Source organism: Tinamus guttatus, unplaced genomic scaffold (genome assembly GCF_059628265.1).
Source record: "Tinamus guttatus ecotype Peru unplaced genomic scaffold, ASM5962826v1 Tinamus_guttatus_pri_ptg000115l, whole genome shotgun sequence".
NCBI classification, from domain to species: Eukaryota; Metazoa; Chordata; class Aves; order Tinamiformes; family Tinamidae; genus Tinamus; species Tinamus guttatus.
The window spans coordinates 2933057-2945089 of record NW_028288649.1 but is presented as its reverse complement, the minus strand read 5'-3'; the positions used below and the strand labels follow the sequence as shown (position 1 = coordinate 2945089).

The 12033-nt window shown below is 51.7% G+C and overlaps 1 protein-coding gene across 4 annotated transcripts in view; it reads right to left on the bottom strand.

Annotated features, from left to right (window-relative positions):
• Positions 1 to 9808, bottom strand: part of LIMD1 (LIM domain containing 1) — a 30480-nt gene extending 20672 nt beyond the window's left edge. The window contains exons 1-2 of one of the 4 annotated variants that reach the window (XM_088521081.1): positions 9249 to 9808; positions 8428 to 9131 (exon numbers count right to left, since the gene is read on the bottom strand). In XM_088521081.1, coding sequence (XP_088377207.1) covers positions 8428 to 9131; positions 9249 to 9787 — 1243 coding nt within the window. In that variant the 5' untranslated portion in view covers positions 9788 to 9808. Of the gene's footprint in view, positions 1 to 8427 lie in introns of all 4 variants that reach the window. The other 3 variants (XM_088521079.1, XM_088521080.1, XM_010227578.2) reach the window with 3 other exon arrangements.
• Between the last annotated feature and the right edge of the window lie 2225 nt (positions 9809 to 12033).

Sequence of the window (12033 nt, the reverse complement as noted above, 5' to 3'; positions counted from 1 at the left end):
AACTAGCTGCTCCTTCCCAGATCAAGCAGATTAAGCTCAGTTAGTTACTGAAACAAACATCTGAAGATACATCCAAATGCATTCAAGAATTAAAGATAAGTTATGCAGGCATTTCAAAAAGAAAAGAAAAGAAAATCTGACTTTTCAAACGCATGTGTTCTCTCACGAATGTGCACATCTGCTCCAGCCCAGTATGTTGTGCAATCATCTGCCACAGAAACTAAAGGCTGACTCGTAAAATTGTCTACCGGCTGCAACAAAGCACAGTGGAAAGTTCTGAGAGCAGAAATCTGCAGGCTCTGCTGCTTAGAAATCTTCTTTCCATGGCAATCCCGAGGTTTTCCACAGAAACTATGTATTTATTGCACTGAAAGCGCCTACATTTTTCCCTTCCTCATGCCAACGAGCGGTGCTTCAGAAAATCACCGGCGCATTCCAATTTCCTCCTTTCCAGAAGGCACCCGGCCGGGCGATGACACTGGACCTGTGTGAGCAGCAACCTGACCTGGGAGGTGGGAGGCAGCGCCGCCGAGGCCCGCGCGCCTTCCCCCTGCACCGCAACACCGGCACGTCCCCCGCGAACCCGCGTCGAAAGCCTTGGAAAACACTGCAGTGGGAATCACACGGAGAGCAGAAACCGCCTCTGTCTATCCTGGGAAAGGCCTTCATTCAGGCTTCGGAGAGTCCACGTGTTTCCTCCAAGAGGCTATTCCCGATAGATGCTGTAGGAGCTACCCCAAAGGCTTCCAGAGCCACAATCCTCCCTTCCTAAACCTCCAGACAGACCCCTCTCCTGCCTCATCCTTCCTTCTCCCTCCCTTTATCTCACAGGATGTGATCTATTCTATCTCCTGCTTAATCTTGCTAGTTATTCCTTTAAATATTTCAGCCTCTAAAACAGGAAAAATAGAAAAAGGCATAAAATGAAAAGGCTTTTAAAATAAATTGATGTTGTCTGTCAAGATGTAGTACATTGAATTACTTCACAATGTACTAACCAACCACACTATAAATATTTAAAAATGTCTTATGGCAAGGTTATAAATGACAGATTGACAAATGAGAAGCAGTGTTAGGCAAAGTATGTGTTGCAGTTTGTTATATTTTCTTCTTACATCTGCTAAATCTTATTTAAAAGCTGATTAAACCTCACTAGTAAAAATGGCATTATTCTAGAAAGTCTTTTCTTCTTCCGATTTCAATGCTCTACAGTACTCTTAGAAACATACTTGAACCTTCGTCTTTGACTCCGGCCCACCTTACTCTGAAAGCCAGAAAAAGGTGATTTTTGTTGATTTTTTCCTTCCTGCTTTTTCTGCGGCTCGCTCGCTCCCTGCTGCCACAATGATCCTGTTCTTCCAGCTCAGGCTACGCATGGAAAAAGAAATACCTGTAGCAGGCGCCCGGCGGCTGCTGAGCTCAGCAGCCCGCGCCACGCCGGCCTGATCACAGGCCCAGCCTCAATGCTCTCCCACACGGCACTTCTGCCCTGCTCCGTGTCAACTCGAACTGCTATGTTCTGAAGCAGTGCCGAGCCCGCTTTCTCCTAGCCAGAGCCTGGAGTTAAAATGTCACTGGCATCAATACAGCTGCACGTGACGCTGATGCTAGTCAGCGGCGCTGGGTAATTTTCTTGGCATAGCAGAAGTTTTAGTAAAAACTTCTCTGCTCAGCTTGCAGCGGGCAAACTCTGCATACGGGCGCCGTAGCCAGCGGCAGCTGCTTGCTGTGCCACACGACATGACTCGCACGCTTATGCAAGGGCCCATTTGAGCAGATACGAGGCCTCTAACAACACACCGCGGGCTACAACGTGGGCAGAAACGAAAGGTTTCTCTTTTATCAACGTGCTGACAAGGCTGCAGAACGGCCCGTGCGCAGCGCTGGTAAATGCACACTCTGCACTGGCAGAACAGCAGCCACATTTGGGAAAGGGAAGGGGTGTAAACTGCTGATTTCAGATCCATTTCTGCTGGTTGGGCAGCTCAGCCCCGCACAACAAAGGAATCTCTGTTCATCTAGCATCATGTGGCATCATGTGGAGAGCAACTGCCCAAGTCACATCCCAGCGCCTGAACAATAGGAGCTTTGGGGCACAGCTGGGCCTGGGAACGTGCCTTGGAAGCTGCGTCCCAGCTCTCGTCACCCTGGATTTCAGCACTGCAAAGCTCGAGAAACCCTGCCCCCAGAAACAGCATTTCTATTTACCACTAATTCAAAGGCTTGAAAGTCATGTCTTCCTCCAAGTGTTGTATTTCACACTCCCTGGAAGGTGCTGTTTTCTTACAGTACCCCACTTGCTAGGATTTTGATGCAAAGAATGCTGAACAGCAGTATTTTCTAGGACTAGCTGGTTGGATTTCATTCCACACACCAAAAATCATCTGTTTACAAACCAAGAGCACAATTTCTTAATTTCCCTCTGCATAGCAGAGTCCAAAACAGTCAAACCTTTCTACGTGTGTTCCTGGCTGGGTTTCCTAAGACCACCACTGAAGCTCAGAGGAGCAAACGTGATGGTATGAATACTCTCGTGTCAATGACAAAACAGATTTCCTTGTTACCTCAATCCAGTCCTCGAGTAAGAGGGATGCACTGGCAGATAAAGGGTAGGTTCTAGAGGTACGTGTCTGCATACACAGCTAACCTAGAAATGGCCCTTAGAAGAATAAATCCATCTTACTCCTTTTACTTGCTCCACGAAAGGCACACATTCCTCTAATCAGTTTGGTCCTCCTTCAGCAGTAACTTTATAATTTTGAAAGGTTTTGACCCCTCCATACTTGAGACAGACTGAATTGCTCTGTAGAACACCCAGTTGCGTGTTGGAAGAACCCCCCACAGTGTTTGCATGTAAATACCTCCAGTATCACCTTTCCTATCTGCCCAGACACGCACGCAGCTCATTTAGACGTACACCCTGCTGCCTCTGGGCTCCAACCCAGCTCTCCTCTTGCCTTGTTTCCATTTCATGCTCTGACAAGGAAGAGACACATGAAGCTACTCTTGAAGACCCACCCATTCCATAAGAATCGAGGCCTCAAGAAGACTATCCACTTAAAACAGTTTCATTATGTCATACCTAACGTGATGCCTAGTTACTTCAGTCTTAACTTCAGACCTTCTCTAAAACTTCATGCAAGCTCCTTATGGCTCAGCTTAGAAAAATACACTTTGAAATCAAACTCTAAATTCAGTGTGGCAGGGACATGGCCAGCCTACATACTGCTCACTTTGGTGAGCTGTTGTCCATTACTGTGCAACCGCACCTCCAAGGATCTGGATGCCTGGGAGAACATCGAGTGCCTGGAAAACAAGGCAGTCTGATTTCCATTCATCACAATCTCCTCATTCCTACCAGCCCCACGTTGTGCCTCAGTCACGGCAGAGATGTGCAGGTACTGCTCTGCCCAAAGAGTCAATATGTGCATTTTTTCTGTACTGTTTTTTTCATGTGAAACACGCTTGACCCCTCAACTTTGCTGCATTGCAGACAGTCGTGTACACAGTGCCAATGAAGTGCAAAATGCCATCAGGCTCACGTCAGTGGCACTGTAAGTACCTTATAATCATAAAAGAGATTATGTTAACTCCACCACAAAATGAGTCAGGTTCCTTATTACTTTCAGTTTCCCCTGCAAAACTCTTCTGCCTGAAGGACCTATTGATCCGCTGCTTGCACTCCTTTCTTCTTCTCTCCTTTTAGAGTGGATTTTTTTTTTAACTTGCAAATCCAGCTGAGCTTCCAGGAGCCCAGAGGGGAAGAGAAGCCTAGAGTCCTTTAATCTTAGAGTCGCATCCCAGGCAAATATTTACTTGGTTGCTTCCTCGCAGTGAGATAAGCTGTGCATTCTGTACACATGCAGCAGCCCATACGCTGCGCCCCTCTCAGCCTCCCCACCACACCGTGACTCCCCTCGCTGCTCCCTCCTCTCCGGTGCACACAGGGCTCCTTCCAGCTGCTTCCTTCTCCCAACAACGGGCACAGAGCAATGTGCTCGCTTGCTCCCAACGGCGAAGATGCTGTTAGAGGACAAACCTCAGAGAAAAACTCTAATTTCTACCAGAAAAATCTCCGCTCGGCAGCCCTGAAGTTACTCGTTGGTGCATGGCCATCAATAGGGTTTGAAAAGTCTGCAAACATGTACAGCCTCAGATGTGAATTGACTGCTGCTTCAGCAGTGGTAAATGTTTGCTTCCCTGTGCACCGACTTTGGAGTTAATAAAACTCATTGACATATGTGAGGAGGGCCCCTTGCCTCCACAGGGGCTCAAGGATCACCTGCAGTTCTGCTCCCTGAGCTTCAATGACACACCTGCACTTCTGCTCCTGTGAAGAGGGAAAGCAATCTGCAAACTTTCCGAGATCTTCTCAGACAGCTAGGAAGCACCCCCGGCCTTCAGCTGCAAAACAAGATGCCTGGGGCTCTCCTAAAATACCTGCAGCTTATCAGCTCTAAGAATAAAGGAAGGAAGCCAAGACTTAACACCTAACAAACACTTATAACAAGAAACACGTTTAAGAAAATTCTTTTAAAAGGCTCCTGGTAACAGCACAGTCACTCTTTATCACACTGGGATTTCCATCTGTCTGTACGAAAGGAGCCCTAGTAAAAACATGATTCTACATGTTGCACCTGTAAAACTTTCAACCTGCACGTGCAGACTGAGAAACTGTATCGTGCCACAGGGGTACTCAGTTCTGCAAAAGCGAATGGTAACGTTTCTGTAGCCCCAACTGCCTCGCAGCCAGGCCTGCATGACCGCAAGCTGCACTTCCGCATCAGGTTACTTCTTTGCAGCCTAGGCTCACGCTTAATTTAGTTGGGCACCTGCTCAGTTCTCACCTGGAAACTAGTCCAGTGAAAATCCTCGGGATAGCACCACTTCCCCAAACGTTTGGATTGCACTGGCTGGTGCTGGTGGAGGGCTGACAGCTTCCCCCAACACTCCTATTTAATTAATCTTGCCATTCGCTGCATGGAAATTAAGGCTGGTACATCCAAAGGAGCAAGGAATTCAGGCAACCATGGATAATCAGTGGGATTCAGACACCTCATTCCTGGATGTTCCCTGGAAACTGTACACCAAAAACTTGGATACAAGCAAAGCTGGTTTCCAGAGGCACCTCCCAGGGATTTGGGGCCTCTTTTCTGCCCCGTTGGGATCACGCCTCTTCAGCGAGTGATTTAGGAACTTCCCTCCCCAAGCATAAAATCCCTGTAGCACCTGAAGCTCTCTATGTCCACCTCCAATAGCCCACATAAATCAACATAAAGCACTTCAAAAACAGCCTTGGAGAACCCACATTGCTTTAGAGACGCACGCAGGTTTGATTTATCCCACATTGCTCACACATATGCTGCTATTAAAAAAAAAAAAAAAAAGAAAAAGAAAATTCTTGGCTTTGGCTGCTTCTTTCCCTTCACTTACCATACACACTCTGAGCAGACGAATGTATTGTGTACAGCAAACTTGTGCTGACAGATAGCCAGACTGTCTGCTACTCTTCAACAGAGCATCCTGCCTACGTTATGTTTAGTCCCTAGTTTGTCTCTCTGTCATTTTAGGTTTTCATTTACAAACATTTATTTTCACACAGTGAAGTTCAAAAGAAAAAAAAAAAAAAAAAAAAACACTCGTTACTGGGATCAAAATTGTTCATTAGAATTAATAGCTAGTCCAAACAGAGGTGGAATGAAAGACTAGACCTTACTAATAATGATAAGCCTATCTTTAAAAAACATCTATTTGTCACAAGAGCAGCACCTGAGATTAGGAGAGCTGAAAAGTATTTTAGATAAAGCACTTTGGTCACTAGTTTCACTTCCTGGCTCTGATGCACTACCAAGCTGGTGCACTTGAGCTGACAGAGATCTGGAAGGAATGTCTGCAAAAAATGCTGTCAGATCAAGATATTTATTTTCCATGTTGCAGTTTAGTAACTTGAAGGTAGACCTTGGCAAACATACATGGAAAAGACCAACCTGGCCCTTCCTTTTTCCAAAAGAAATAAACTGGTGCAACAGTGGAAAAATAAAATAAAATAAAATAAAATAAAATAAAATAAAATAAAATAAAATAAAATAAAATAAAATAAAATAAAATAAAATAAAATAAAATAAAATAAAATAAAATAAAATAAAATAAAATAAAATAAAATAAAATAAAATGACAGCTAAAAGGCAGGAGAGGCACAGAATTAAAATACCTCTGTAGTATTCCTTTCTTTTTCCTTGGTCATCCACGGGATGTCTGCTGAGTCTTCTTCCATAGAGCTCAGACTCCAACAAACTGTATTTCTTCCTTTCTCATGACTGCATTTTTTCATTTTTCCCTTTCCCTCTGCACTCTCCTCCTTTCCCACACACTGCTGCTGCACTAACCACACACAAGTATAAAACAAAGCCTCCTGTCAGGAATATTCCAAAAGATCTCATGAGGAACTAGGCAGACTCCATTTCTTCTCCCTCCCCAGGTTTCGGATCCAGGTGATGCAGGGGGCTGAGCAGCAAGAACTTCCATGTTGCCAGAATTACTACTAGCATTCATTGCAGATGTCCTGACAGATGAAAGCATCTCCCTGCTGCTACCACTTATTTTGTGACAAAAATGTAAAAATAATTCAACCACCAATCACATCCTGTCCGCTTTTTCACTTCGTCCTCATGCACACTTTTTGCTAGGGCTGAAGAGGGGTTATAGGGACCTATCCAGGGGAGAAGGCAGCTGCCTACAGCAAAATATTCAGATTTTGACCATTATCGCCCCAAACTCATGTTCCTAATCTGCCCCTTTCCAAAAGGGTTCAGCATCTCTTGGGGGGAGGTTCTCAGAGCTCATGCAAGCCACGTGCTCCCTGCGTGGTACACAAAGCATCAAAACACATTCCCAGGCTGAAATGACCCAAATAAAGCAACTATGCAGGTCACTGTGCTGCAGTAAGTAAGACTATATCTGCCCTGTTACACAGTTAAACTCAGTCTTAAGCGGGAAGCTAAATAATCATAGCAAAGCCATCTGCAGGAGAGCCTCACCACTACAGAGGCAGTTGGGAACACCTTTTACTAAGGATTTTGGGAGCACGAGGAGGTCCCTGTAGCTACCTTAGCGAAGCACAGTGTGCAGCTGAAGGCAGCAGCCCGTTCCTCAGGTCAGTGACCACAGCTGCCCTACTTGGCAACCACCTCGGACAGGAAGCAAACGGCCTACAGGCAGCGGGCCCGACGCAGCCTCGGATGCAAACTGCTTCTCTGAAGAATTTATCCTATTTCTCCTTCTACTTTTGTGACCAGAGATCCAAAAAATCACGAGGAAAAAGTACACTAGATCTGCTCCTGGCACCAGTTAAAATCGCAGCGGAATTCTCAACCTTCCTAACAAAAGCAACACCAGGATTCCTGTTTCCAGGACACTGACTGGCTGAGCAGCCTCTGCTGTTACACCACAAAGTGCCCAGGAGAGATGGGGAAAGAAAACAGCCCATTTGCCATCGACTCTTTGCCATTCTGCGATACTAAATCAGTTTAAGCCAGCAGGGCATTTAATTTCCTCATTCAGAAATCCTCCTGCCTAAGCAGGCTCTTTTCATCACAAAATACCAGTGTAACATCTGGTGGTGCTCTGGATTACTTGAGGACCTGAGATTCAGGACAAAGAGCATCTACTGCCTGTTTTTCAGCAGTACTCAGGATCCACTTACCCCCTCAGAGTTGATAGAATCTCACTTTGGAAAGGAGGGGGAGGAGAAAACCCCCAGCACCTTGATAAAAAGAACCATCTTTAGTGCTCTCTGTGAGTGTCTTTTCAAGAAAATTCACAGCCTGCGCGTGGCCAGGCCCTGGGGACCCGCTCGGTTTCGGCTCAGCTCACAACCCTCGTTACCGCCGCTGCACGCGGGCGGCGCGTCCAGCCGCGACGGCCGCCGCGGAGCTTCCACCCCGGCCTCCCCTGAGCCCAGCTGTGCCCTCCGGGCTGCAGCGCCTCACGTGGGGCTCGACACCATCCGCTCCTTCAGCGGCCTAGGCAGCCACCTTGCCATTCAAACACGGACATGCAGCAAACTGAGACAGAGAACCGCAAATACTGTCCAGAAAAGTTCAGTGCCCCCAGCCAGTAATGGTTGGGACTTCAAAAGACACCACCTGTTCCAGCCTGTCCTCAGCTCTTTCCTCCCCAACGCTGTCACACCACGTTTGCTTTAAAATTTAAGTGGCTGGATTAAAATATATATATATTTCATAGGAAAAAGAGGGCCAGTTCCTGTGATAAGTAACAGTTAAATAAAAACATATGAGCAACTGTAAAAGAACAACCAAATAAGAGAACAAGCGAAAAGCAACCCTGAAGGTGTGAACCCTGCAACACTTAAGTCATGAATCATATTCGCAACAATTTTTAATCGTGCTTTTCTGCAATTACACTTACCAAAGTAATCAGCCTTTGGACGCGCATCCATCTCCTGCTCCAGCCGCTGGGTGAGGGCTTCCAATTTCAGTTCAGCGGCAGACGGTCCCTGCTCCGGCGGCGGAAGGAGGGTCTGGCAGGGCAGCTTGACTTTTGCAGCCCCGGAGTTTTCCTGGTGCCCGGCGTCGGCCTGCAGCGCGCTCAGGCCCTCTCTGAAGGGTGGCTTGGGAGCATCCGCAGTGGCTGGGCTGCGCAAGGCCGCACTGGGGGGGCCGTGCTCGACGCTCGCACCGCTGCTGTTGGGCCGATGGTTCTGCCCGTGGGCAACGAAGTGGCCGGCGGTGCCGGGGTAAGCGCTGGCCGGCTGGTAGTCAACGCTGGGCGGCACAGTCGCCGGAGCGGAGCCAAGAGGGAAGGATGGGGGACTGTCGTGGTACCACAGCTGACCGCCATCCCTGCTCGTGTCTGCGGCTGGCATATCCACTCCGGCACTCGGACCGCGCGTGTCGGAGAGGCCCAGAAAGCCCGAGGCCGGCGGCGTGGACGGGGCGGAGAAGGATGACGAGCGATGCTGCGGGAGAGCTGCTTGCGCCCCCTCCTCGACGCCAGCGGCAGGGGCTGCAGGGCCCCGGGCGAGCGAGGAGGAGCGCTGCCCTGCTGCTTTGGGCTCCTGGCCCTGGCTGCCCCGCGGGGCTTCGCCCCCGTTTTCCCAGCTCCGACGGCCGCTCTCCGGCTGGTGCATCTGGGGCTCGCCATGGGCTTTCGTGGGGCTCCGAGGCAGCGCATCGCCGGGATGAACACTGGGCCGCCAGCTCCCTGCGGCCGCTCTGGGCATGGCAAACCCATCCGGATCCCCATCCCAGCCCCGGAGCACGGCCGGACTCCCCGGAGCTGGGCAGGCCCCTAGGGCGGCAGGCGGGAAGGGCCGGGGGGTGGCTCCATGGCAGCCGTGTCCCCCCGGGCCGCTCTCCCCGCAGCCGTACCCCGCTGGGGATGGGGGCTGCCCTGGGAACGCCAAGGAGTGCGGGGGAGCTGCAGGGCTGCCCAGGGGCGGCTTGGCCACGCTGCCGCCCGCCTGCCCCCGGCCCCCTTGCCCCGCGCTGCCCCGGGACCCCGGCACGCTCGCCCGCGGGGCACCAAACCCCGCACCACCGTTGAGGGAGCCCGCGGCCGCCAGGAGCATCTCCTCTTGCTGCTGCTGCTGCTGCTGGAGGTGGATTTTGGCCATTTTGGTGGCGAACACCCGCCTGGTCTCCTCGAACTCCGGGTTGTTGCCAGGCGCTCTGTCCACCCGAAAGAGCCCGTCCTTGGACGCTTCGTACATGTTGAGGTCCTCGATGAACTTGCTGGCCTCCAGGCCCAGGTCGTCGTACTTATCCATGGCTGCCGGCGCCGCCCGGCGCGGCCTCGTGCCGCGCGCTCCCCGCCGAGGCGCTCAGGTCCGCGGCGGCATCGCGCGCCCCGCGGCGGGGAAGACGGCAGGAAGGGAGCCCGGCCTCCCGAGCGCCGGGAAGTTCCCTCTGCCCGCGGCCGGCGGCGGCTCCGGCTCCGCACGTGGCGCCGCAAGGGGCAGAGAGGGCACCGCAAGCGGACCGGGAGCGCGGGCCGGGCGGCGCTCCGCACCCGGCTCCGCTCCGCTCCGCGCCCGCCTGCGCCGCCCCGCTCCGCTCCGCGCCGTCCCGGGCAGCGGCGGGGCCGGGGGCGGAGGCGCCGGCGGAGGCGGAGCCCGCGGGCGGCCCCGCCGCCCTGCAACGTGGTGCCGGCGGCGCCCCGGCGGGAGGCGCGGCCCGCGGGCGGCCGTTGGGCGGCCCCGCCGTTCATTTTTATTGCCGTTCTTTATATTATACATATATATATGTATAAGTTTGGTTTTGAGAGAGAGGCGGTGGCAAAACGAGCACTGAGGGGAGAGCAGGGGAGCGGCGAGCTGCGCATGTCCCCGATCCCTGGAGCTGCACGGAGCGGGTGGGCGTGCGGGTGTGAAAATAGAAACATACTATAAAATAAGCACGTGTTCACACACAGAAGTTCAGTACACGCCACAAAGAGGGTGTCTGTCTCATGGTGGCGGTGCGTGCCTCTACAGACGCACAGCACGGCTGAACTGAAGAAAAACTAAGTGAAGTTACGATTTAAAGTTAATAAGTCATAATTTGCTAAGAAGGCAAAGGGATGTGAGCACCAGCTAAGCTGGCTTGATTATGGCCTGCGTGGAGAGTGCTGAAATACGGACTGATCCCGAACCTGGTAAAAACCCGCCAAGCTGGCCAAGACGGTGCAGGGCACCCAGCTGTGTAAGGCAGAAAATGTCTGGCTTGCCGACAGCTGCCCCATGGGGTCTCTGTGGGACGCTGGGGAGAGGCAACGTCGGTAGGGAGCCGCGGTGGCCTTTACTAGTCGACTGAGAGAGCTGATCGCGCAGGCCCCAACATGTGTTTTCAGGAGTTTTTTATTTCTTCTCCCCCCTCAGGACTCAGGAGATAGGGCCAGATGTTCAGGAATGTGCAAATTTGTTCCCTTAATAATCACGAATTGGGCCATGACCAGAAAGCGTCAGAAATAAAAAATCCCCTCCCTGCTTTAACAGCTCCCTCTCGGAAACTTTGCTCAGCAGCTGGGACCGTGTGCCGGCGCGGCTGCTCCGGCAGCCTTCAGCCTGGCGGGCCGAGAGGTTGCGGCGTTGCAGACCCATGCCAAAGGCGCGTGTCTTCTGCCTGAGCTCCGGTACAGCTTCAGACTTGCAGGAGTCTGCAATGAAATGGCAGTAGATAGGAGATTTTACTGTCTCTTGGGGAGCACGGCAGCGCATCCCCACCAGTCCATCAAACCTTTTTGGACCTTGTTCTTCCTGCAGGCGCATGAGAGGGGAAGCTCAGGATTACTGCACCCGAGCTGGACAAGTCTGGTTTTGGTAAGAGCCTGGGTGAATTGAGGCTAAACCCCACCCCGCACAGGCTGTGGCAGCTGAGGGGATGTTTCACTCCGCCTTGTGCTCTGGGTACGCTCCTTCTGCCGGGGGGTTTCCTCCTGCACCTCCTGCACCCGTGGGCGCCGCACGGGCGCAGCTGAGCCCGCAACCACGCGTGCGAGTAGCTCTTGTGAAGCACTAGCCACGTGGGCCGAGCCTGAGGGCACCCGGAACCTGCACTGAGTTTCAAGGTCTGAGCCAGCTTCCTTCCAAAGGGCCGAGGCAATGCATTGAAAATGGGGCCTGCGGGGGCGGGAGGAACCTCGAGGCCGCCCCGTGTTTCCCACGAGCCGCAGAGGCAGCGGCTCGCGTGAAGAGGCTGTGAGGGCTGGCGCGGGGACCTGCAGCATCTCTCACCCTTCATGGTAGAGAAACCGCGAACAAACAGCAGTGCCTGGTTTGCTTCCCTTATTTGGCTTCATCGAATGAGCGTTTTCAAGCACAACCAAGATGATGTCTCTCATGGCATGGCTTGTTTCTGTCAGGAGCAGGGTCCTGAAGGGACTGGGAATGTGGGCCCAGATTTGCTCCTTTTGGCACATGGCACTCTCTCCCATGGAATCCGAGCTGCTCTGGGATGGTAAATTCCTTTTGTCCTCAGGACGGGGCTGGGAAAGAAGGCTTAAATAACCCGTAACTGGGAGTCAGAGAGGATAATT